The sequence below is a fragment of the Parus major genome, chromosome 4A (genome assembly GCF_001522545.3).
Source record: "Parus major isolate Abel chromosome 4A, Parus_major1.1, whole genome shotgun sequence".
NCBI lineage: Eukaryota > Metazoa > Chordata > Aves > Passeriformes > Paridae > Parus > Parus major.
Genome location: NC_031772.1, coordinates 1,702,158 through 1,728,253, shown reverse-complemented (window position 1 = coordinate 1,728,253; position 26,096 = coordinate 1,702,158). Strand labels below are relative to the sequence as shown.

Here is a 26,096-nt window from a genome sequence, read left to right as displayed (position 1 = left end):
GACAGGACAGCAATTCCCCCCAGAGCCAGGGACAATGACAGCAACACTCCTGGCATCTCCCAGCCCTGGGCATTCCCTCCTGCCTCCTCAGGGAACAAGAATTCCCTTGGTAATAATAATTCCCAATAGCCTCCTTTGGAGCTGGGAAGCAGCAAAGCCTGGTTTTGGAACTGGGGATGTACTTGTGTCTTCATTTCTGCAGGAAAATGTACATTAATATCTGAATTTGTTCATGAGCAGGGAATTCTCACAAATAACCCCACGGGGGAGCATTTCTGGGAACTTTTGTGTATGTCCCTGCATTTGATGTAACTGCCTTCTGCCTATTTTATTTAAATGTGGTTTATTTAAATGTGGTTTATTTAAATGTGGTTTTCAATGCAGAGGGCTTTAGGGATCTGGAAGAGAGAACCTTTCAATGATTTTTCAAATTTCAGGTCAGGTATAAACCTGTATCTGCCCTTTTTTGCAGTATTTATATCAAGTTTTTGTTCTCTGTACAAAAATGACATTTGAAAACAGTTTAATTTGCAAGTGCAGCTCTTGACTAAAGGAGAATTACGGTTATTTTTCCATATAAAATATTTCTCAGTATTGTGTAGGGAGAGAAGTCTCCCTTCCTGCTTCTGGATGGAGCATGGATTATTTCATTTGTTACATTTGAAGTTGCTGTTACATCACAGAAATCATCAGAGCGTTTTCTTAGAGTCTTGAGCATTTATTTCAATTTATTCCTTCTGCTTGCAGTTCAAAACAAACTTTAGGGGACTGGAGAAAGTTGCAGCTCTTTAAGGTGAAACAATGATGAACTTGTTGAAACTTTAGGATTTGCTTAATATCAATAAATTATAGTGAGCAGTAGGAAGAAACTTCTATTTGCTATTGATTATTTAAGACTTTGTTATTTCTGTAGCTGTTTGCATTGAAGTGTGAGGAATTATTTCTTAAAAAAATAAACTTGTGACTAATTTAACTTTCTGCTAGCTTCATACAAGAAAACCCCTATTTTTTTCTAAATTAAAATACTAAGTGGAAGAAAAAGACTTTGCAGTGCCTGTTGAAGGCACAGCAAAGGAAAGTAATGATTTATTTACTGTTGAATCTTTAGTTTTATGTTTAAATGGAAAATGTTTTAAGCAATAATTATAAGCCTAATAATGCTGCACACATTGGCTTTGCAATTAATTTTAGTACATAAATTGTTCAAGTCTCAAGGAACTTTCTGAAGCAGAGCCTGTGTTGAAGTACCAGAAATCCTTTTTATTAATTTTTTTCTCTGCTACAGACTTGTGTCAACTGGAATTAACTGGTAATAAATTAATAAAACGTTATTCAGAATATCCACCTCGTGCCACCTGTTCTGTAGGGTTTTATTCAAATTGGTTAGCATGAGCAAAGGAACAAGTATCCCATGGTTGGTGGATGTTACATTTTGCACTAGGATGCTCCTTTCGAAGTTTTTGTAGCTCCAAGACAGCAGAATTTGTGATTTGAGTGTTAGATTTGAGATTGCAGTGATTTCCTTGGCTGTTTGACAGCCCCAAGTCTGCCTGCCCCAGATTTGCATTATTTTGTATTGCCCCAAATGCAAGGAAAGAATCCCTAAAATGCACTTTTGAGAAGGAAATTGACAGTGTATCATCTTCTGAGAGGTTACATTTAAAAACCTTTTATCTCTGAACACTCGCCTGATATTTAAATGGGGCTGCCAAAGCAACCAAGACACACTTGATTTAACTGCTGGTGCTTGTAATTCTAAAAATCATCTCAGGGGCTGCTGGCTTTCATCAGCACTGGCAGAAAATCCCCCTGCTGAAAGCACAGTGATGGAAGATAGGGAGAATTAGTTTGTACAAATAATCTGCTTTTCTTTTCCAAACTAGAGGCTTTTTCTGAAATTCAGGGCATCGGTGAATAAACAGAGTTTTCCTCCTCTGTTTTTGCATTGCTAATTGTTTAAGCTCATGGCATCTCAGCAGTTTGAATCCTCTTGAAGAACTGACCCTGCCAAGCTAAAAATCAGATTACAAGCAATTTGGGCTATATTTAGTTACTTATATTCAATTGACATTATTAAGCTATAGAAACCAGCAGTATTTGATGTTGTTGAGCTCAAATGTACTTCAGCTGTTTACTTAGGCTTTGGAGAGTGTGTTTCCCCAGCACACAGAATGATCTGTGTGTGCTGAGCTGCCTTTTTATAGGTAAAAGTTTAAAAATAAGGTAATTAGTGGATTAAAAACGTGGCCAGGAGCTCTTGCAGTTTGAGGGAACAACATCAGCCACACATTCTGAAATGCCAGCCCTGAGCAGCCCAGGCACGCTCACACAAACAGTCCCAGGAGCTGAAATGTGTTTATTTGTTTATTTATTTGGAGATCTTGTTGTTCACAGACACTCTTGATAGAACTGTTACCACTCAATTTGATTTCCACTGAGAAATGTCCTCTGTGGCCCTGTGGCATTTACAAATCCTGTCACTTTCCTGATTTTTCACCCTGGAATAATAAAATAAATAAATCATCCCCCTTCTAAAAGAGCTCTGAAATATTTGCATGGCTGGTGTCACATTTGGTGTGACTGGATGTTTGTCATGGAGGTCAGGAGACAGAACTGAATTAAAGGGAGGTTAAATGTTCTGATTCTGCTGCAGATAAATTTTCCAGACCTGCAGCTCATTCCCCACCTGTGTTTGCTGGGATGTGCTGTGAATCTTTGGACAAAGTGAACTTCTGAAAATACAGTGCTGAGAACAGGGGAATGATTTTGCTGTTCTATTGGAATGGCTCTCCTTTTCTGGTCATGCCTGGAACCAGTTGTGTTTGGTTTGTTATTTAATACAGTAAATGGCAATGCTGCTAATTATTGTCCCAAATAATCAACTCTCTAAATTAGTGGGGGAAAACAATCAATCAGTTTGTCGTGATGCCATTACAAACCTAATTTCAGAGTTGCTGTGCAGGTTTTTTATCTGGCCATTTAAAGGGAAGTGCATTTCCTTCATTTACTCCTGTGCTTTGAGCATGCACGGTTACTAAGCTGTAACCCTTTTAGAATTAGATATTTCCCAATTAAAGTTGAGTTTAACCTTGTGGAAAAACAACTTTAATCTCCTTCTGCTTGGTCAAGTCCAGTTTTCCTGCTGAGAGCCAGGATAACACGAGCATGTCTTTGGTAGGAGGTGGCAGAGGAATTAAGGCTTCAGCAGTTCCAGCCTTCCCTTTTCTGCCCTCTGCTTTGTTTATTCGGTGTAAATTCTAAGAGAGACGTGAGAAATCCTGGTGGAAAGGACTGTCAGTCTGTCTTCTGATCAATCTGAAAGTTTGCAAAGCCAGGGTGGAATCACAGGGGCTTCTTGTGGGGTGTGTGGAGTAGCAGGTGTGTCTTGAAGCAGAGCACACCTCCATCATTTCTATCCCAAATCCCCTCTTTGTTTTGCAGCCTCTTTTTCTCAGCTTTAACGAGCCATGGCGAAGCTTTCTGGGATAAATGTGGGTGATTCTGTGGGTGGGTGGGTTTTTAATCACTCCAAGCATGAAATTTTCCTGAAGGTATACTGAAATTCCGTATTTTCCTCTGTGGTGCACTAAACAGCCAAAGAATTGTTAGTCTGTTTTTATTGCAAGCCATCAAGTAACAGACGTGCTGTTCAGATATTTCATGTGAATTGCTTAATTTGATGTAGTCTGCATGTTGCTCGGTGAAATGGAATTTGAAAAACTTTAAATTGGTCATCTGGCAAGATTCCAGATGTTTGTTTTTATCCTAGTATGAGCTTTTTACAGCACTTTGATTGGTACTTGGTTTTATTCCCTTTATTATATCTATGTATTTTAATATCTTCATCTTCATTGTTGGGAAAAGAATTCTACCCAGGCCTGTGTAATTGATCATGAGATATTCCATTTTTTTATGAACAAAACATGATATAAGCCAGGAGGGAGCTATTAGTAAATCTGTGTTTCAGTGCTTGACCAGTAATGTGAAAATTGTTGATTTGCTTTGAGACAAGGCTGCCTTAAGGGTGTGAGCACAGCATGATGAGAGGTAACAAAATGTTCAGTAGGGGAAGGGAGCATTCAGCTTCTTCAGGGGCTGCTGGGAAATCCATTTTTCTCTACCTGCTTCTGTAGAGAGTCTGTAACAAAATTTAGTCTAGCAGCTAAATGACCAGATTAAAAAAGTCAGTCCATAATTCACACGCAAAGAAGAAAAATACAGAAGGGTTGTGGATCAGGAATTAAGACCTAAGAGTGTGAGGAAAAACTTTGGAGAGGTTTTTTTCCACTATAATGGAGATAAACAGTAATGGACTTGTGCCTCTGGGAGGATGTGGCTCATGGCAGGGTGAATTGTGTCTGCTCTTTCTTGTGAGGTAAAAATCCAGAAAGTCAGCACAGTAATGATTGCAGTATTAGCAATATGTTCCTGAGAAAGTAAAATTCATTAATTAGAATGTTTGCTAAGGGTGTGTTCTTTATTTTGTGGTGCAGAGGTGGCACTGTGAGGTGTTGGTTTCATGTTTTTCCCTTTCTATCGATGTCATACACCAGAGAAATCGGGGCACTCTGCAAGGCAGGGTTGGAAGTAGGGCTGGGAGGGTGAGGAACCTCCCAGAAATATCTGTGAGCAGACCTGGGAGGAGGAAAAGTTAAAGCAGTACACAGAGAACAAAAAAAAATATGAAAGAGAAGTGTTAGTAATTCATCTTCATGAAAAATCCTGTTTTTTTATAGGAATATTGAATCTGTGAACTAACATAAAATTCTGTTTATATACCCTCAGTCATGTCTAAGAAAAGCTTTTGTAAACTTTCCCAGATGGTGAATTTAGCCAGTTCAGCTGGATTTTCAGGGTCACTTGGGACTCATTTTTCCTTACCTTGCTCTTGCTCTTTCAAGGGGTTTTCTCTCCTTGTTTCCCCCTCGTTCAGATGTGCACAGAAAGAATTAAATCTCTTCTCTTGCCAGATTCAACTGTGCTTTTTAAGAGCTTTCCACTCCTTTTCTTATCACATAATATTTCTTTCCTTTCTTTTTTTTTTCCCTCTTTGATCCATCTTAAAGCAAAGTGAAAATGCTCACCGTGTTCCAGGTGATAACTATAGGATTATTTAGGTGTAATCTTTGCTTGGATTGAATTTGAAAAGCACCTAATAATGTGTCATGTTTTACTGCACAATGTTCATTTCTCTTACAACTATTTGATGTCAGGGGAAAAAAAGGAAAGACAAATCCCTTTGGAAAATGATCCTTTGTATTTTTACTGGTCTGGACTAAGGCAGAGTTTTCATAAAGTTAATAGTTTAAAATACAAGAACTTTGGAACATTACAACCGAAAATTGTTTTATGCAAAGCACAATATCAATTTTCTTTGACAGTTTATTTCTACCTTCAGATTTTCATTCATTTTTACAAAGGAAAGCCCTGATATGAGAAGACATAAGATTATATTGATTCTTTCATATTGGCTTGTAGTAAGAGCTCTGTGAACAGGAGTGTGCAGATGAGCTGTGCATCCATTGCAGTGTGAATAAAAGGGGAAATTGGGGAATGTCACAAATGTGAGGCAGAATGAAACTCAGGAGGTGAAGATGGGGGACAATCAAGAACTTCCAGTCAGTTATTTTTCCATTTTTTTCATTTCTCTAAAACAGATATTTTGTAAATCGCCTGCTATGGATTTTTGTACATTTAACTGCAGACATTAGAGGAGAGATCTCTGTTGGATTTTTGGTTGAATCCTGAGATGATGGAGGGAGCTCTGCTCTGTTCTGCACCTTGAGACATCCCTGAAATTCTCCTGAGAGCTGAGGGAGCTGCAGAGAGAGCTGGGGATGGGGAAGGAGGAGAGGATAAAAAAGAGCCTGTGTTGGCTGCTTGGGGGCAGAACTTCTCTGCCAGCAGTCCACAGAGCACATGGAAAATTAAACAGAGAAAAAGTCATGTACAGATTCCAAAGAATGAAATTCCATGAACAAAACTCTACTTCTGTACATGTAACAGAGATTTAAGGGCTCATTGGTTGTAAATATATATATTTATATATATGTATATAGTGTAACTGTTGATTGTATAATTGTTATATTGTATATATATGTATATCTTATAACTGCTGATTATATATATACACAATATAACAATTATACATGTATATTTATAATTATAGATTGTATAATTGTTATATTGTGTATATATATATATATATATGTGTGTATCTTATAACTGTTGATTGTATAATCAAGAGCCCACATGTTCCAAATCAAGGAGGAAAAGGAATTTTATGTCACCTGAGACATAAAATAGAATACCTTTATTTTAAATATTTAAAATATCACCTATAGAATACCTTTATTCAAATTGAGATTTGTTTAGCACAAACAGCTGCTGCACTGATGTTCACAAACTCAAGCAGAGGAGGAAATGAAAGTGAGAGACTGCATTAAAATTAATTTATTTTGCACCTTTATTTTGAATAGGAGGTGCCTTTGTAAAGACACACATAAACATGATTTGAGTGGTGAATGTCCCTCCACTCCTCTTTCCCCCCCAGAAATAATTTTTGGGATTATTAACTCAGGTAATTATTTGCTAGAAGCTCACCACTGCCTGCACACGAACTGCCTGGTCCCCAGTGACTGGGATTAAACCAAGGAAAAGTCAGGAAAGTGAAGTTATCCCTCAAAATTCTGTCTCAGACAACAGACACTTGAAAATGTCCTTTAAACAACTGTTCTGGCCAGAGGGAAAAGCCAGGAGCAGACTCACAGGGCAATCAGGATCTGAAATCCATCATTCCTTTACCTCTTGCTGCTCAGTGACATCCCTCCCCTCCAAAACACTTGAGCTCTTCAAAAAAATGTGTGGAGAAGTGTGGAGGGCAAAAAGCAGCTCCTTCCCCAAAAGCTTCCTCTCCATGAAATAACCATCAGCTCTCCTGCTTGCAGCACAGGGTGCAGGTGACAGCTCAAACATCCTCCCCTGAAAGATTCAGAGCTGGAATTATTGCTTAAAGCATTGGATTGTGTGATCCAAAGCTAATAAAATGTTTCTAGGAGTGGCCACCAGGCTTTTTTTGCTGAAATACTGAAAAACTGTTTTTTTTTCTCATTGTTCAAACGTGTCAACACTTTGTGTTCTTTGAAACAGTCACAGCTAATTTGAATATATTATGCAAAACTAATTTAACAACAGCATTTCATATGTACAAGCTGCATTTCTGTTGTTTTCTTTCTTGTTTTTCTTCATCTAAAGAGATTTTTATCTAATTGTTCTCCAGGGAAGGGATGCTACAAATCCATTACTCTGGCAACATTTTCTGTTTGATATATTGTTGACTATCATGTTCTCCATGCTGCCTTCTAATTAATGCAGGAATAGTGATTAATTGTTTGCCACCACAAAATAAATATGATATTTTAGTTTGAAAAAAGGCTACAAATACCACTCTTCAGCCTGTTTCAAATTATTTAAACATCAGAATATCAGAAATGAGAATTAAGATGTGGATGATTGCTGTTGTCAGGCAGTTTGAAGGCACTTTGAGAATCCTGGTGATGTCAGCAGTGGAGATAAAGGATGAAAGGTTTGCTTTGCCTCCAGTGGTTGTAGAGCTCCTAAAAACCCTCTTTAAGATGGGAACATGGAATTCAGGGATTATTTCTCTGTTAGGGTAATGGGGAAAACAATTTCTGGGTTCAGCAACTTTCTCTGAATACTAAAACCCACAAGTGGTTCAGGTTAATTTAGGTTAATGCCCAGCTCTAATTTGGGAGTGCTTTTTTAAGCTAGATAAGATCTTGCTTTCTCTCTAGCCTGTGGCTTCAGAAATTTTGCTTTTTGTGTTCTCTTTGGAGAGCCAAGTGCTCTTGTTTTTAAAGTTTTTAAGGTTTTCTTTTTGCTACCACAGGAAAATCCTAATTTGTCCCCTAAATCTTGGAGGCAACTTTCCCAGTATAAATCAGTTCAAGACACAGCCTGTGGAGCTTTGCTCCTTGGGCTGAATATTTTATGAAGTAGGCCCTCATTTATCAGTTTTTACCCAGAGACTTCCTCTGGGACTTTTAGAGAATTGAGCAGTGATCTTTGTGTCCTCGTTGACAGAAGTATAAATAAAAAAGTAATATTGAAATGATGTTGACAAAGGCTTTCTCCTGTGCATAACAATGTGGTGGAATCAATGGAAATTGGCTTTTCATCCTGGAGAAGTTTGAATGCAGCAGAGTTAGGAACTGATATGATTGCTCAGAGGATGTAAACACTGACAGATTTTTTTAGTGTTTACCAAGATGAAAGTTTTATGGCCATTTAGGCACAAGTCAGAAAGCTTCATCTTAATTAACACGAATTAAGTGGTGTTGTGAGACTTTGGGAGAAGGAGCAGGTCACAGCCAGGGTTGTTCTTGCATGGGTGTGACCTTCCTGTGCTTCATTTCCACGAGCACAAAGCCCACTGAAATCCTGACTTTTTGCAACAAATGCAATTGTGTTACCTTATTCTGGTAATTAATGATAATTTCATGTACTAATGGAACAAAGGGAGGGGAAGAGCCCTCCTTGCTCAAAGGTAGCTGAGAACCCACTGATGTTTTGTGCTTTGGTTTGTTTGGGTTTTTTCCTGAGCTCTTCTGTCAGATGCTGAATGATGAGGTAATTTGCTTTGTAATGAGAAGGAAATTCTCACACTGAGCTTTTTATGGGTGTTTTATTAGGGAATCTTTAAGCTTTTCAGAAGCACATGATTTTGTGTACACAGATAAAGTTGGGCTCCTGCTATGGCTCTTGGTTTCTTTGGGTTCTAATTTGGGTAGAGTGAAGTGTCTTGCAATGAAGATTTCTACAATTTTTTTTGTTTTGTTTTGTTTTGTTTTTGTGAAGGCTTCCAATGGGGAAAAAAAGATTAGGGATATAATTGTGATTCATAATTATCTGTGTATGCTCCAGAAGTCTTGGCTGCTGTGCAGGCACAGAGATGCATTATGGATGGAGTGTGAGTGATAAAATTGTTAGCATGTGTTTACATCCTGATAGCAGGTGAAAATAGAGCTATCAGTGGAAATGACTTACTGCTATTAAAGCTGAATTTCTGTCTTCAGTTAATAAGTCCTGTTTGCATTGCCACAGTTCAGTTCAGAGAATGCTCTATTATGAATGAGCTGGGAGATTAGAAACTAAGAGCTCTTGTGCTGCCTTCATTAAAGATGACACCGTGACTCAAATGTTCTCTTCTAACAAGTTAAAGCAGATTTTTAGCCTGGTGGTTCCTCAAGCCAGAATTCTGCTCTGCAATGTTTTACAAGAAAATGTGGTAAAAACGAGCTTCCAAATAAAGTCCTTTCTCCTACTTGAACAAGCACCTTTAAACTTGCCAGTGAAAAAAAACCTGTGGTTTTGGTTTGATTTAGAGTGCCGAGAACAAAACCAGGTTTAGAGTTTTTAAACGAGCTCTCAGTAAAGCTTCCATCTCTTTTCAGGAAAAGTGCTGGGGTTAAGCATTGCTGGTACACAGAGCTGCCACAGCTCAGGTTCCTCACTGCTTTTTGTCATGAGGTAACGTTGGCATATCTGACTGTGCTCCCCTGGGATGAGGCTCAATCAGGACATTTCCAGGGGATCTTTTAAACTACTGATATTTTACAGAAAGGTTGGATGAAGCAGCCAGAGTCTGTCAGTAACTTTGTTAATATTGCATGGTCTGTGACTGGGAACTATTGTCTTTACAGCTCTGCTTTGTCTTTACAAAATTAAGCACAGTTGAAATACTCAATTCTCTCTTTTCTCACCCCGTTCATCCGTCTTGCTGACATCCCTTTGTCTTGCAGGCCATTTGTTAAAGACATTTCTTACTTGCAGTTTGGTACTTAATAGATAAAAAATAATCATGTTGAAATTACAGTGTCTATTTCTAGAGTGGTGCTTTAAAATATCAACTTTCAGCAGCAGTACTGGGGATTTTTAGTGCTTACTGTGGTTATTTCTAATTTGAGTGTGCAACAACAGTGGAGAACTGGGAGCTCTGTCTCCAAGAATAGGCTACAAATCTGGAATTGTCAAAGTATTTTTCTTTTTTTTTTATGACTTTTTGATCATTTTTGGGTTTGTATTATGTAATTTGTATTATGTTTCCAAAGGACCCACTAAATAAATTTGTACATTTATATGTATTTCTTTCTGGTGAGCTGCTCACGACAGCAATCTGCTGACTCCACGGCAATTCACGTTTTTCTAAAATTTTTAGACTGTGCTCAATAATTCAGTAATGTGCCATTATTACCTATTTAATGTATTCTTGCCATTAAACTTTCATTTCCTTTTGTGCAGTTAAATGTCACTGAAGACTGAACTGTACCAGGTTTATCTTGAGATGAGCGACTCAGCAGTCCAAGCTTGGAATTCTAATCAAGCAGGTTAAACTCATTTTCAATAAACTGAGAATTAGGGATTGCTGCTGCTGTGGCACTATATAGGTAGATATTGTTTCAAAATCTTGATTTTATATGAATTAATATCCATCACTGTGTTGGCTCCTGTTTCTCAGTGAGCTTTATGAGCTGCCAGCCTTGCTCTTAGACCACCAAGGCATTAATTGGGAGGATTTCTTGGAAAACTTGGTATTGCTAAAGTTTTCAATCATACTTTTAAGAACCAATTTTTAAATGATTATTTATGTACTCTCCCATTAGTTAAAGTGGGCAAATCCAGGTGGAATATTTGGCCTCTTTCCCATGGAAGGTATTTTCAGCTTTGCTGTGCTTGCCTGTGGCTCGTGCAGTGACACTTTTGGTACCTCTGAGGTTCTCACAGCATCCAAGTGAAACCTGAATAGAGCATCCACCTGAATTCCCAGGCTGGCTTCTTTGGGTTCAGTCTGATGTCAGAAAGAAATGGGGTTTTATTTCAGATTTCTCCTGTCCCTGTTTAGTTTGCAGGCTGTTGTTCTGCAGTGGGGAGTGATTAGAAAGGAGGCCCAGGCAGGCTGTAAAGGAGAGGGGCTGGAGCAGAGCTGTGCCCTGGCAGCAGCCAGAATTCCCAGGGAAGGAGCTGTTCCAAGGAAAAGGCACGAGGAGCTGGGCTGCAGGGTTTCTGTAGCTCAGGGAGTCACTGGTGTCTTTTATTCTGGGGTTTGATGTGTGCAGCAAACGCTTTCATCAGCCCCAATTCTCTGTCAGCAGAGCTGGTTTAATCCTGGAGCAGATGTGTTTTTTCCCAGTGATTTGTGACTTTGTGGCTCCAAACAGCCCCAGAGAAGAAAAGAGCAGACTAAAATGCACTTGCTTTGAGGCAAACCAATATTTCCTTTAGTACCTTGCACCCTTCCTCTATTTGCAAAATAATTGTTAATTTTTATGGTTTGTTTTTTTTTTCACATAGGGAGAAAAAAAGCACCACATTTTTCTATTTAAAAACATTATGTCAAACTTTTAATGATGGTGCTGGGATGAAAGTCAATCTCAGTCTCATTTCTAGGCTTCCACACTTCCTAAGGAAAAAAAAAACAAGACTTCTGTTGTTCCATGGTGTTTTTCTTAGTAATAATTTCTCAAAGCTTTTGTCAGTTTGCTGGGACGAGTGGGTGGATATTTCATTTTTCTAAGTTTGGTGAAATTACAGAGTTGAGATTGTGCCTCAAAAAAGGGAACCTAATACAGGCAGCCTGAGGCATGAACTGCATGGCTGGGCAGGAAAGAATCCACAAAGAATTCTGTAATAAAAGGCAAAGAAAATTAGATGTCATACTGTATGATTGTGTCATTGATAGTTCTGCACATTTTACATATAAATATATGTGAGGTGGGGGACATGACTTCACTTGAGCAGTGATTCCCACAGCAAACTAAATTTCACTGGGTGTTTTCATAGAATTCATTTTATAAAATCATTCATCTCTTCAAATAAAAATGGCCACAATATTTAAAAATTTTATGGAGCAAGTTGTGTTCTCTGTCAGTGGCAAATCTTCACCGTTGGAAAGGAATCATTTATGGTATGAACTTCTGCCATTAATAATCTTAATTCATTAAATGATAATATCAATAATATTGCTGTTAATATTAACTCATAAAAATGTCATGTTTGGAAGCAGAACAGCACCTGCAGATTTTGCAGATGGAACCTTTGTCCTGAGATCTCTTTCCCTGGGGACTGTTTCCTTTATTTACCGTGGTTTTATTTTTATTCCTTTATTTGTGCTGCTTTGAGTCATTTTCCTTAACAAAACCTCACAGCTTTGCTGAGAGTGCCCGAGAGCAATATGAGAAACTGTCCAACATGCACAACAACATGACAAAATTGTATGAAAATTTGGGAGAATACTTCACCTTTGATTCCAAAGCAATAAGCATAGAAGAATTCTTTGGTGATCTGAGCAACTTCAGAACTCTGTTTTTGGTGAGTAATACCTGCAAAATTTTCTTCTATCTTTTTTTTCTCCCAGATTTAATTCTTTCCTTGTCCTTCTGTTTTTTCTGTTGTGCTTAATTTTGTGTTTTGTTCCATGGCAGGAAAAGTTTCCAGAATTATTTTACATTTTAGTCATGACATATTGTCCTCCAGTGTGTAACTTGACAACTCAACTGTGGATAAAATTGAGGCAAATTTAATCCAACTTTGATATTTTAGCAATATAATGAATCAGTTTTTATGGACCAGGGCAATCATTAAAAGTTGACAGTGAAACAATTTTAGTTTTTTTTTTTTCTATAAAGGGCAGAAAAATGTACAAAAAAGAATTAAGATTTTTCTGCAGCATCTTGATGCTTGCAAGAAGCTTCCCCAGAGAAAAATACTCTGAAATTCCTTTAACCTGTGGAATCTATTTTGAAAAAGCAGTGAGTACTGATAAGAATTCAGGAGCAATCAGAGAAGAGGGAAGAGAACATCTCCAAACATTCCCTACAAGTGTTAAATTTGTCCACTTCACATTGCTCTAATACCTCCCTGCTTTCTCTCAGCTGTCCCAGAAACTCCTCTTAGTATTTTGGTGATTGGCTGAAGTACAATTCCAAATATTTTATGAATATTGACAGTTCATTTTTTCCTGTTCAGCATTATTTTCTGTTCTTGCTGGTGGCTGTTTGTAGAGCAAAGCCCCTTCCTTGTGCCATGAGCCAGTTCAGTGTCCAGGTTCCAGAGTCCTTCAGCTTTCTGGAGCATCACAGGAATTAAATAAAGCATTTCCACAGGATTTTCCTTTGCCAGTGGAACAGGAGTCAAATTGGAGCCTGGAGAATAAAGAAAAATGTGAATTCTCCTGGAGCTGTCAACTGCAGAGAAATGGAATAAAAAGTAGCAGAAAGGGTGGTTTGTTGTGGGTTTGCTTTTTTCCTGTTTGCAATTAAAGATCCAGTAATAATATATATAATAATATAATAATAATAATATATATAATAATAATATCTCTTTAATATTTAGAACTCCAAAGAAGAAATATTTTTTTAGGTTTTTTGTCCTTTATCCCATTGAAAGTAAACAGAAATTGTAATTTTTCTTGAGGACAACTGCAACCTGATATAACATCAAGCCCTAAAGGATCAGGCTCTTCCCAAATAATGATTAATCAGTTGCCTGGAGCCAGATGCCAGTTTGTTCTTTTCCATTTGTGTTCTTTATCTTGCAGTCTCACACTCTGTATCAAGTGACCTGTAATGTTTACAGGCTGTCACTTTCTGAGTGTTTGTTTGTGTTGGTGGCAGAGGATTTAAAAACTTCCACCAAATCTGTCATGCCAACATTTGTAAATGGACATAAACTTCCTTTCAATCTGATTGTGCTGTGGAAGTTCTATGGAATATGGACCTCAGCACTAGATAGGAAAATTGCCTTTTTTCTTACCCAGATTTTATTAGATTTTATTTGCTCTGTGGGCTTCCTTCTAATGAAGATGGTCTTAAAGGTGAATTTTGAGTCTAAAAAAGCAAAGTTGTTTTTGAAGCAGGAGAAGGGATTTTTGGGTTTTGTATGAAATATTTGGTTCTGTGGAATGATATTTCTTTTTTAATCTGGTAGATCCAGTTTTATCAGTGGTCACTGCTTCCCTCACATTTGTGTAAATGCAGCTCTTTGAATAAGGAATTAAATCTTGAAGCACATTATAAATGTACCAGAGAAGAAGGGTTGTGTTCCAGTTTCAGCCTGTATTTAAGCAGATGTGAGAAACTCATCAGGTGGCAGAATGAGAGATGGGCTTGGTCAAACAGCAGTGAAATAAATTGTCCTTTTGTATCAGCCCTGGTGTTGATTGATGGCTGCTGTGTGCCCCCATCCAACATCCACAGAGTGAAAATCTCCCCAAAATGAGGAGGCACATTAAATGATCAGCAAACTGAACACTTTTTATTGGTGGCCACTACTCTGGGCTTCAGGATTTTGTAAGATTGATGCCCTGGACCAGACAGGACCAGACATCTCTTGTGTTGCCTTCATAAAAACCAGTTTTTACTGCAGTGGATTCAGTAGAGTAGAAATGTACCTGTAAGACCTTTCCTTCTTCCTAATATTCTTTTCTTTATAACTTGCTTCAAAGTAAGTTTCAAGCTCTGTGACTCAGGAGAGTTTTTTCATGGTGGCTTTTTTAAAATGTCCCTAGAATGCAGCAGGTCATTTGCTACAGTAATATAACTCAATGAATAAACAATACATAAATAAATACATAATAAACATCTGATTTACTATGAAATACAATGCATAGTCAGGCTAAATTCCCAGCTTTCAAACTCATAAATTGAGTTTGTAATTCAGGAGTGCTTTAAAAGAAAGGCTCTATTTATTCATTGTTCTCTCTGGTTATTTGTCTGGGAATACACTTCATCCCTTCTGCCTAAAAAGTAACAGTTCTTTAATGCAGCCTGAAAGATAACAGTTTCCAGCTAGCAGGAAGCTGGGAAAAAATAAAGAATAATGAGCAAGAAGTATTTTCTTCAGCGAAATTTCCCAAGAGGTGGTACCAAAAGTGAACCACTGTCCTTATTAACAGGCAATATCCAGCAAGCCCTTCCTCCCCCCGCCCCAAACCCCAAATACAAACCTTTTGTAAGCTCTCTAATTTCTCATCTGAGTCTATGCATCCAGCTAGTGCTGAGCAGAATAGGTTTTAATCATTATCCTGAAGAAGGCAGGAATTAGGGGCAGGCTGGGAAAGGATGCAGGTGGTGGAATTCACATGGGAGGAGTAGCTCAGCTTTATTCACAAGGGGTTAGTGCTGCTGGATAAGTGCTTTATTCATGATGTAAAACACAAGGATGGCATTTCTCTTGGAAGCTCCCCAAAAGGTGTAAAAATAACTAATAATAAAAGGAATTAAACTGAGTTCAAGTAGACTGTGTTGGCAAGTGTAGCAATAACTGGCTAGATGGAGTTGGGATTTTGTTCTGACCTAGATTGCTCCTCTGTTGAGGTGCTTGCCTTTGTGGATGGGGTGAAAGCACTGGATGTCATATTTCAGGGTAGAGATGCCACTGATTAAAGAATAATTCCAAAAGTTATAGGGAGAACAGGGTCCAGAGGAAACCTTGACCTTAAATTTCCTGATCTTGAAAGGAACAGGATTTAAAAGTTTTCTTTAGTTTTTTTTTTTTTTTTTTTTATATTCAGTGCTGGTAGCAGTGAGTCCAACTGAGAAATGTTATTATTTCCAGGCATTATCTTTGGACATTTTTGATATTTAAATGAGGATTTTGAATCCTGATTCCACTCTGAAAGCAAAGCATGGTTTGGGATTTTGGCTGAGGCGGAGCTCAAGCTGTTGAAAAGCTCTTGTGGAGCAGTGACTTCATTTCCTGCTCTGAGTGTCCCCCGATCCCAAGTCCAGCAGAGACCCTCCCCCAGATGTTGTGTGCAGGCTGCAGATGCCAACATCTGCACTTGAATATTTCTGAAAAGCTCTTGCCAGAGAATGAACCTGACTTCTCTAAAATCTCCACATCTTTGTTTCACACGTACAATCTCAGTCTCATCACTCTGTTCCTAAATCCTGTTGGGATAATTTGATAATTGGAATCCACATTTGTCTTAATTGTGATTTCAGATTGATCTCTGCATTATTGCAGCTTCATTTAGCCTGCTGATGTTGGAGTAAATTACAGCTCATCCACTTCCTTAAGTTCAGGTTTGCTTGCTTAGCACGTTGAGGAGGATCCCAGCAGGCTGATGGAGCTGGATAATCCTGGCAGGGCACAGAGGGAAGTGTCAAGTGGAAGGTGCAGGAAACCTCAGGATAAAAACTGCAGCTGTGTGAGCTTGTCCTTTCAGTGCTGCTTTATTCACATTTGTTATTTCCTTGCAGGGTAAAGCCACACACCCTCTGTAGTCCTTCCTTCCACCAACCCTGTCCTGGGGGAAGTCTGCAAAATCTTTCCAACCCATGCGTTTTTATCCTGTTATTTAATTACATTTGTGTCAATTCTCACAGTCTCTTGGAAAATCTGTCAAGAATTTCTACCCAGAAACTTTGAAGCATCTCAGCACGTCTCATTCAAGGTGCTGCTATTAAAAAAGGATTCAGGCTCATGTGTGAACAGTTCTTTCAGACTTACCTTAGAATGAATTTTTGTTAAAAGGTCTAAAGGATTGTGCTCACACGATGATGGGCCAAAACATTGATTTGTGTCTTCCTTGATCCACAAAGATTGCTTTTGGAACAAAACAATAATTGGTCTGCCCTGGGCCTTGGTTTCTCTTCTAGGATTGTTCCCAAACAGACCCCATTTGTTATCCTGGGCTTTTCAGGTTGTGTGGTTTTTTGTAAAGGCAAGCCACAGTTTTGTTTTTGTGTGAGTACTTCAGCTCTGTGGCTCTGTCAGGAATACCCTGAATGAGGTGTGTGTGTGGTTTTGCTGCTATCCAAATATTGATTGAAGGGAGCTGGAAAAACAGACCCAAACCTGTCCACTCAAGGGCTACTGAATAATGACTCCAACTTACAGACTTGAGTAATTAAGTGATACCATGCAGCTTTTCACTGCTAGTGTGAAATTTGGTTTAGCAATCACTGCAAGCCTCTTCTGCCTGGGCAGTTGGAAGTGTTTTTGCATGCCAGCATCAAACCCCTCTCTCTCAGCAGCTGCCCTTGGCAAGGTGACATTGGTGTCACTGCTGCAGGAGCCCCTGTCCCAAAGCCTCTCTGCCAGCAGCAATTCAATTTGTCTGCTCCTGGTTAATACCAGCTCCTTACATCTCTTTTCCATTATTTTTGTGGGGATAACAATGTATTTAAATGTGTTATCCTCCAAGGAACACCCATGAAACATCTTCCCTTTACATGTGAACTGATTGCTCAGTCTGCTGTGCTTTAACTCTGAACTGCTGTAGATTAATTTCCACTTAATCTGAGTTTGTCATTCCTGACGATTTATGACCGAAGCAGATTATTTTGCTGGAACTTCAGCTGACAGATTTTGTAGTTGCAAGGCAAATTTGGGGGAGGCCTGAGGGATGAGAGGCAGCCCTCGTTATTGGAGCATGACCGCTTTGTAGCCAGCTGCATCTTTAATATCCAGAGAGATTTGTGCCTTACAGTTTGTTTTCTTTCTTCTTGTTTTTAATAATTTACCTCCCAGAGCCTATTTACAACCGTGTCGATGTGTGAATATGTTTGTCTGTCAAAACTTAAGATATGTACAGAATGCAAGAGATGCATTAATTTTTTATTTGCTTCTTAAGGAAGCCAAGCTGTAAACTGGCAGTGCTGAGAACCAGAGCTGCACTTCAGTGAATCCTAATAAACACAAGGGGGAACATCAAACTATGTGCATCTTCAACTAACTCACTTAAAAAGAGATAATATTCCTTCCTGAATCTAGATCTCTGCTAAGAGAGACAATAATTCGGTTTTCTTTTTATTATAACAAAGCAAAGCCACACTCAAACTTTCTCTAACTTTTAATTTGCTGTTGAATTAGCAAAACTGCTTGTCCTTATGCACCAACCAAAATAACAAAGGGTCATGAAAAGCACGTCAGTAAAAGGGTTTTAGGTATTTAAATATTTCTGTCTGCTGAGATTCACTCAAAAATTATTTCCCTTTCTGCATGCACTTGCATGTTTTCAGGAGATAGCATCTAGATGAGTACATCCAAAATGTGTTCTAAAGCAGTTGAGAAGGCTTTTATTCTTACCAGAGGATTGCTGCTTTGTCTGATTTATGAGTGTCAGATTGGTTTAGTTTTAATTGCAGAATAAGTTCAGTTGTGTGGTAGATCCCTGTGAACAGCAGTGAGTTCTGTGTGGAGCTACACTGCAGTAACCAAACTCCTGATTTTTATTTGCTTTTAAAAGCAATGCCAATTACACAGCTTTATTTTTTCAGCCTTCAAACTGATCTTTACCTTTTCAGGTAATCAAGCCTGTAAAACAAAAAAAAAAAATCACTGGCATTTGATAGTTGGAAAAAACCTGTTAATCTGGAATAGCACTGTTCTGTATTAGAAGAAATCCACTGCAACTCAAATGTTTGGGAGAGAAGAGGTCTGGGGGAGTATAAAATCATGTCTTGAGAGAGAAAAATAACCCTTGGCAGTAGAACTGTAGAAAATGAAACTGAAAGGATTGATATAATTCAGGCAGAGCAAATGCTGTAGAGAAACCACTGTACACCTGGGTCAAAATTCTCTTTATTTACATTAATCATCAGTCAGTTTTGAGAAACCGTGATCAAATTTGTTAGCAATGTTAATTCAGATCTAAAGTATGTTTATAAATATAGATGAGTATAGATTTATTTTGCTTTCTGCACTGCCTTTGATAGCAGGTGGGAGTATGTTCTTGCCAGTGATTTATTTCCAGCTTTCATCTGACTAAATGTACAGCAGTAAATGACATGGCAAATATGGAATGGTTAAGAGTCCAACTGCCTGATGCAGGGTAAGAACAAGCAAGCATATTCCAGGGGTGTAGATAAATTCACACAGAATTATCAGTATTTTGTTACCTTGCTGTTCTTCAAGAAGTTTAAACCTTTATTTTGAATGGATTTTTGTTTTTTTCTAATCACTGTTGGTATCCATTGTGTTTTATGAAGTGCAGCCTGAATTTCCACAGAATCTTCCTTCAGCTAGAGCTCATACAGTTGAGCTGAAAGAGAATTTCCAGATGAAATAACTCTAGAGCTTGTTCAGTTCAGTCCTGGTAGTAAAAGTGATGGAATCTGTGCTCTAATCCCAGTTTGTCAGTGGCTGCTGAGCTTCCAGCACAACCATGACAATTCATATTTGCTTTATCTCCCAAGACTGGGGGTGTTTCCTTCCACTACAGCCTGGGAATCTGCAGCAGAATGAAATCTGAATGTGCAGGAACAGAACTGTCCAAAACCAGAAGGGTTTGGGCATTGGCTTTGCCCCTTAGTTTCCTTATTTCTGAGAGAAAAGGAGTTCTGGGTGTTGCTGGTGCAGCTGGGCTGGGGCAGGAGTGCAGTTCTTGTGCAGCACCAGGTCCAGAGTCTGCAAACCAGGGCTGGGGTGTGGTGTGTGACCTCAGGAAAGTCCTGAGATGGCTCACTGAAACATGCTGCCCCTGGCTTGAATGAATGTTCTGTATTTTGGGAATTTTGGATTTTTAATTTGCTAGTCTGTATAAGCTGCTACCTCAGACTTTTTAGTCATGATCTAAAATTACAGCTATTTTCCATTTCTCCTCCTGTATTTTAGTCATCCAGACTGGCTATTTCAACAAAAAAATATTGATGAATTGTATTTAAATTTTAGCACCTGGGTTTCAGTCACTTGTAATTGAATTTCAATCATTTGGCTTCCTCCCCACTCATCCCTCCTAAGAGCATGGCACAGGTGTAAGGTAAACTTGCAATCTTATTAGGGAAAAATCCAAACATGTTGCTGCTGAAAAAAGTTCTTTTTTCCCTTCATCATAAATGCAAAGCTATTTCAGTTTCCATTGCTCTGGTCAATAATTCTGATGTGTACAAATAATGTGGCTCATTTTGTTCCCTCCAGGATTTCTGAGGGTGCTCCAAGTTTTGGGACAAGTCCCTGGTTTTTTTCCTCTCCTCTCATTTCATATAAACACAATATCTGTGCAAACCAGGTTATTTTGGTTTTCATTTCCTCTAATGCAGGAGGCATTAAAAGAAAACAACAAAAGAAGAGAATTGGAGGAGAAAACCAAGAGAGCCAAGCTGGCCAAGGAGAAGGCAGAGCGCGAGAGGCTGGAGAGACAGAAGAAGAAGCAGCAGTTGATTGATATGAACAAAGGTAAGGCAGAGTTTTTAGCTGAGAGATTATCATTAAAAAAGGCAAAACCAAGTCAGGAGTAATAAACTGAAGGCTATTTCTCATCAATGTGAGCAATACTTGCTGGCTGTTCCAAAAGCTGGAGTCAGTTCACTTTTCAGAATGGAAAATTCTGATTTGTTTCAGCCTGCCTGCTCATGTCATCCCATTTCTGCCACTTAATGGCTGTAATGTTCATTTTGAGGCATTTTGTTGTGAATTATTGGCTTTTTTGCTTTTGTAGCACTTAATTGATTATTTTTTTCGTACAGATTGAGTTCAGAGAAGAAGCATCTTCCTTGCTTTGTTGTTAATTCCATTCTGTAAACACCTCTATAATCAAGGCATTGTGGCAATTAATGTTGTTCTTTTTGGGCTTGGGGTCTGGGGTAGAATGGATGTTCTCCCAGTTGTACTATTAGGAGCTGGAAAATCTAGTTGAGCTCGGAGCCTGAGTACAGAGTGACATTTCAGCAGGATAAAAAGCAATGTGTTGAGTTTGTCAGCTGGGAGAATCTCGTGTTTCACAGGAGGAGAGAGAGCAAGGCAGGAAACAGAAGGAATGGGGTGGGCTCAAGATTGATGCTGTGCACATTTCCAGAAGGTTGTAAAATAGAGCCTTGATTCTTTACCTGGCTCCAGAAGGAAATAGAGGTAAAATTGGATTTAGGCAAGAGATTACTTGCAGGTTTTTGTTCAGTTTCTATGAGTTTGTGTTAATCTGCTAATCTGACCCAGCTATAAAAACACCTGTCCTTGTTATCCATTTAACAGGGGAAAATGCTGCAATGGGAGCACAAATCCTGTTATCTCTGGCCTTGCTTGAACTGGCACTGACTCTGCATGGAATATTCTGTAGCAGAAATTCTTTTCTGTGGATGACAACTCTATTATCAGATCATTTAAAGATTAGTCTAATTTCAGTATAGCTATAAACAAAATGTAAAATTTAAACACAGGGGATGCATAAATACATTTCCTTTGTGAAGTTAAACCAGTGAAGGTTTCTAAGGAGACTTTTCTAATCCATTCTTTCAAGCATATGATTAATATTTCTTTAATATCTGCCACCTGAGAAAGAAATGGCAGCAGTTTTCTGTGAGTGGGGTAAGAACCAGCTCAGTATCCCTTCATCACCCTCCCTGTGCCAGGAGGGTTTGTTTGAACCTGGAGACAATGCCAGCCAGGATGATTTGTGAGCTGTTGTAAGGAGTGGAAATGCTGAAACACTTGGATGCTGTTGGCAGTGATTTGGGCTATGGTTAAAGGCTGGAGTTCTCAGTCTGAAGTTCCAACTTCCAAAATTCAGTCCTGAGAGCAGCACCTTTGTTTTTCTGCATCCTTTTCCAGCAGGTGAGGGGGCACCACTCTCATGAGGTGCCTCACTGACAGCATTTTGCTCTCCATCATGGAAGTCTTTTCCTATTAAATGATACAACTGAAGTTTAATTTTGTGTTGTAGTCCCCTCTTAATGAAAATGCAAATATATGAATGTCTTTACATGGCCCAGTGCACCAAAACTGCCACTTAAATAACTGATGTTTGTAAACCAGTGACACAAAGTCAGTTTAATACTTCTAAAATACTTTTTTTCCAATTTGTAAATATTTTAAAATATCCATTTCACTTATTACAACTCTGCTGCTGTGGTAGGAGGAGGGCTAAACCTCCATCCCCACTGCATTCCATGACATTGAAATTCAATTGACTAATTTTGCCAAATAACTGATTTTTTTCTCTATTTTTTTCTGTGTGCTCACTGCTGCTTATAAAAATATTTTGTAAATTTGTCTAAGTGAATGTGACACAGCAGACTTAGGGGAAGGAGCAGATGTCCTCTCAAGCTGTCACTTGGACAAGGTGATTTTCACCCAAAGGCTCATTTTAACCTCACCCCCTCTCAGCTCTTTCTCTGCAGCTCCCAGAGTCAAATTTGATCTCAGAGCTGCAGCCTTTGAGCTCAGAGCAATTGGCTTCCTGCATTTTCCAGCTTCTTGGCAGCTCTAGAATAAGTATTATAATAATAAGTATTTTCCCTGTTTTCTGACTATTCAGTGACCACTTTTTTAGGGTCACTGAAGAATCCAGATTAGGTTAGTTGTAATTAATTTTAACTTACAATTAATATCTGTTTCTTGGTGTAACTGTAGAAATCCAGAGTGTGGCCAGAATTAAGAGCTGTTGTGAATATTTCCTGGTGATGAGGTAACTCAGACTTTGCCAGTGTTTCAAAGGCCACTTTACTCAGTTTGGTGATTTGTGCTTTGTGTAACTGAGCTGCCCATAAACACTGCATTCAAAGTGATAAAAAACCTGCTGAACGTTCCAAAATGTTTAAAGATGAATGCAAAAATATTTAAAAAAAACACTATAAAAATGAATATTGCAAAAAGCTATCAAGATTGGTAGCATTAGGTGAAAATCCAGGTTTCCTGGTGAAGTTTGGAGGCACAGAAAGGTTTGTGCCTTGTGCACACACCTACAGAAGTTTCACAGTTCAGATCATGAATAATTCTCTCTCCTTATGGCAGGTGAATTTGGAGGAGAAGTCTGTCATGACTTCCATCTGATTCAACATCTGCAAAATTCTTGCAGCTTTGTTTCTGTGTGTGTGTCTGAAGTAGGGAGAGAAAAAGAATTGGGGAATTCAGCTTCCTGGGAGCTGCAGAGTGTCTAACAGCAATTCTGATGCAAATGTTATTTAATCAGAAACAGTTCTGCTCTTCATTATATCTGATTACTATGGCAATTAAAAGCACCTTTTAACCACCAGTATTGGGGTAAAAGGCTGAATGAGCTTTCTCAGTCCCAATTAGGGTTGAATTAATTGTTTTGAAGACAGATGAACATCCTCCCCAGTGCAGATGAAGCGAATGCAGGTGAAGGTCTGTGCTGGAGGTTGATGGATATTCCTGCTTTTCCCATAAAAGATTTCCTGGTTTTATTCACACTGCTGTGTTTAATGTGAGCAGGAGTTCTGCTGGCTTTCATTTCACTGGTGCAGGGTATAATTCCAGAGGTTGCTTTTGCTGTGGTTTTCTAATGATTCTGTGCTTTTCTGGTTGGTTTGTCTTCCTTCCACGTCCTTTGGCATAAACACAAATCCATTCGAAGCTTATTACGAGTTACATGTTATTTTGTAAATGTCTTTTTGAGTTTCTGTACTGGCTGCTGATTGCATGGGGTACCTGAGAGGTAAAAACTCAGGTCTTATTTACATTTTAAAGATTATTAGTTTGTGGTGCTGGATGTCAATGAGGCAAATGTTCAGATTCCTTTGGGAAGTCATTATTTTTCATATTGATGTCTATGGTCTGTTTGAATATTCCTCACACCTCCCAAAACCTGAGATTCAAAGAACAAAAAAATAGATTGAGCTTTGCATTAATGCTTAAAGGTGAACATCTACACAACCAGGACGAGCTTTGAGTTTTCCTCTTCAGAGCAATTCTGCAGGAATTGCTAAAAAACTTTGTAAGATCTGTTTGTGCAGGAGTTTAAAGATGTTTTGAGAGTGGGGTGAGTGTCAGAATTCCTGAACTGCTGCTAAATGGGGCAGAAAGAGCTCAGGAGAAATGCAAATGGGTGTGAGAATGGACAGCAAGTTAGAAAGAAAATACAGCTTGAAATTTAATCTCACCTTTAAATGTTTTGCTCTGGAAAAATTTGGTTTTGATAATGAAGATGGCTCATATGGTACCTTCTGATTGAGTTTATCAGGGGGGGAAAATTATTAGACTGACAAATCTGTGATTGGGATAATTGCAGGGAAGAAAGAAAAATTGCATTCTTTTCTCTTAAAAGCAGGTTTCTTGGGGACTATTTACTGAACAGTAACAAGTGGTAACTTCAGGGAGTTTTCTCTGCAAATTCAACCTTTCCTTAGAGAAATTATTTGTGTTTCAAACAGTGGGTACTGTTATTAATTTTGAAAGCAGCCAGAATTTTGTTTATCTCAATGTAGCTGCTGTATAACAGCTGATATTTTGTAGAACTTTCAATGTTAAAAAGCATTTCAGAGATAATTGTTAGTCAGCTTTAGTGGGGGGACGTTGAAAATTGGTTCAGGAATCAGGGTGGGATGGGGTGAGGAGCAGAAAACCCTTGGCTCTGTGTGAGGGCTGCTCAGTGATGAGGAAAACCCCCCTGAATTATCAATTCTGTTTCCAGTTCCAAAATACAGCCCCACACCAGCTGCTCTGAAGAGAATTAACTCTCTCCCAGTCAAAACCATCAGCAATATTTTAAAAAAAAAGTAAAAAGTCATCAAGGATGTGCAAGAGCTCCCCTTTCTTCAAAATGTGTTCCCAAAACTCCTTTTTTTCCCCTGAAATGTTAGAGCAGTTGTTCAATTATAAGGAACTTTTAAAAGGAAATTATTGACCATGACAAAAGCATTGATGGTTTCGTTCTGCTCCTCACAGAAATTAAAAGCAGCTCAGTGCTGTGCCTTAAATGTTGCCTTTGAACTGGAGCAGGATTTTCTTGCCAGGTGTAATTAGTGAGGTATCACATGGGGTTTTTTGGGTTGGTTTTTTTTTGGTGAGCTGCACAATCTTCTCCTTCCCACCCAGGGCAACCTCTTCCCATTTCTTCCAGATAATTCACATTTCTGCCTCTTTTAGGTGTGGTCCTTGCAGGAAGAGGCTCCAGGGGCCTCTCAATGAAGCCCCAGCAGACCTTGACCATTGGAATATTTTCTCCCAATAAATAAAAATATGTGCATCTCAGACATGGTTTTCAATAGCCTGCCTGTACAAAAAAGCACATTTTTTTCCCTCCTTCTATTAATTTATTTAAGCCTCATCAACAATATTCTTAATTGGTGTGTAAGCAAGGGTTTGCCTTGTTTTGTAAACTGATGTGAGTTTGGGGTTCACCTCTCAGTCACCCTGTCCTAACTCCTTCTCCTTTAATTAAAAAGTAAAGAAGAGTCACGAGACATCACTCTGCTGCAAACTGCAGAGCAGGACTGCTTCCTGGAGATATTTATTATGCATGCAAAATGACTTTAGCAAATGAATAAAATGCAAATATATGAGGAGAAAACAAAAACACGCTTTCCCAAAGACATTGGAAGCTGACCTTCTTAAGTGAATATATTGCAATTAAAAATTCTGGTACTGGTTATGAATAAAAAGTCTTGTTTAAAAGTTTCTCCAGGACACACATTAGACTTTGGAAAGTGCTTAAAAGTTCAAAGCAAAACAGGGTCGTGCAAGATGTGACTAGAAGCATAATTTTAAAACCCTTTGGAGCAGCAGGAGGCAGCAAGTGTTATTAATGTGGTATTTGAGTGGATCCTTCAGTAAGGGGCCAAATTTATGACAAATTTTCTATAAAATGCCCATAAAGCTTTGCCCAAATGGCTGTGCAATATCTACATTTCTTATTAACTTAGATCAGTTTGCAATCAGTGTATTTCTAACAGTCAGTACAAGATGCTTTGCAAGTGCATGTGGAAAATACTAGAAAATAAAAATGTGCCAGCAAAATATGTGGGTACTGCTGTAGTGACCAGGGCAGAGGACAAAAAGAGGGGGCAGCAAGAGACTCCAGAAACGAGAGCATGTTCCCAGCTGAGCTGAGGAAAGCAGAGAAGTTGGAGGGGAGGTCTGAGGCTTCACATGAAGAGCAGTTCTGTAGCCCCAGGTTATTCCAGCAGCTGGCACCTGCTGAAATATGACCTTAGGTTTGAGTTAGAATCATTTTTGTCAATAATGCTGCCTGATAAATCCCATGAAACTTCCACAGGAGAGCCCAGGGGTGTTTGCAGTGATGCCCTGGGTGCTGTGCTGCTGCTCTGGGAAGGTTTTTCTGTTGGATGGGTTTGATCTGCTGGGGCTGCCCAGATCCCAGAGCTCAGGAGGAGCTTGGC

The 26,096-nt window shown here is 38.8% G+C and overlaps 1 protein-coding gene across 5 annotated transcripts in view; it reads left to right on the top strand.

Moving 5' to 3' along the window:
- DIAPH2 (diaphanous related formin 2) overlaps positions 1 to 26,096 on the top strand; it is a 170,042-nt gene that overhangs the window by 87,573 nt on the left and 56,373 nt on the right. For all 5 annotated transcript variants that reach the window (XM_015626236.3, XM_015626235.3, XM_015626234.3 and 2 more), the window contains 2 exons: positions 12,223 to 12,387; positions 20,064 to 20,199. In XM_015626236.3, the coding sequence (XP_015481722.1) occupies positions 12,223 to 12,387; positions 20,064 to 20,199 (301 nt within the window). The remainder of the gene's footprint in view (positions 1 to 12,222; positions 12,388 to 20,063; positions 20,200 to 26,096) is intronic.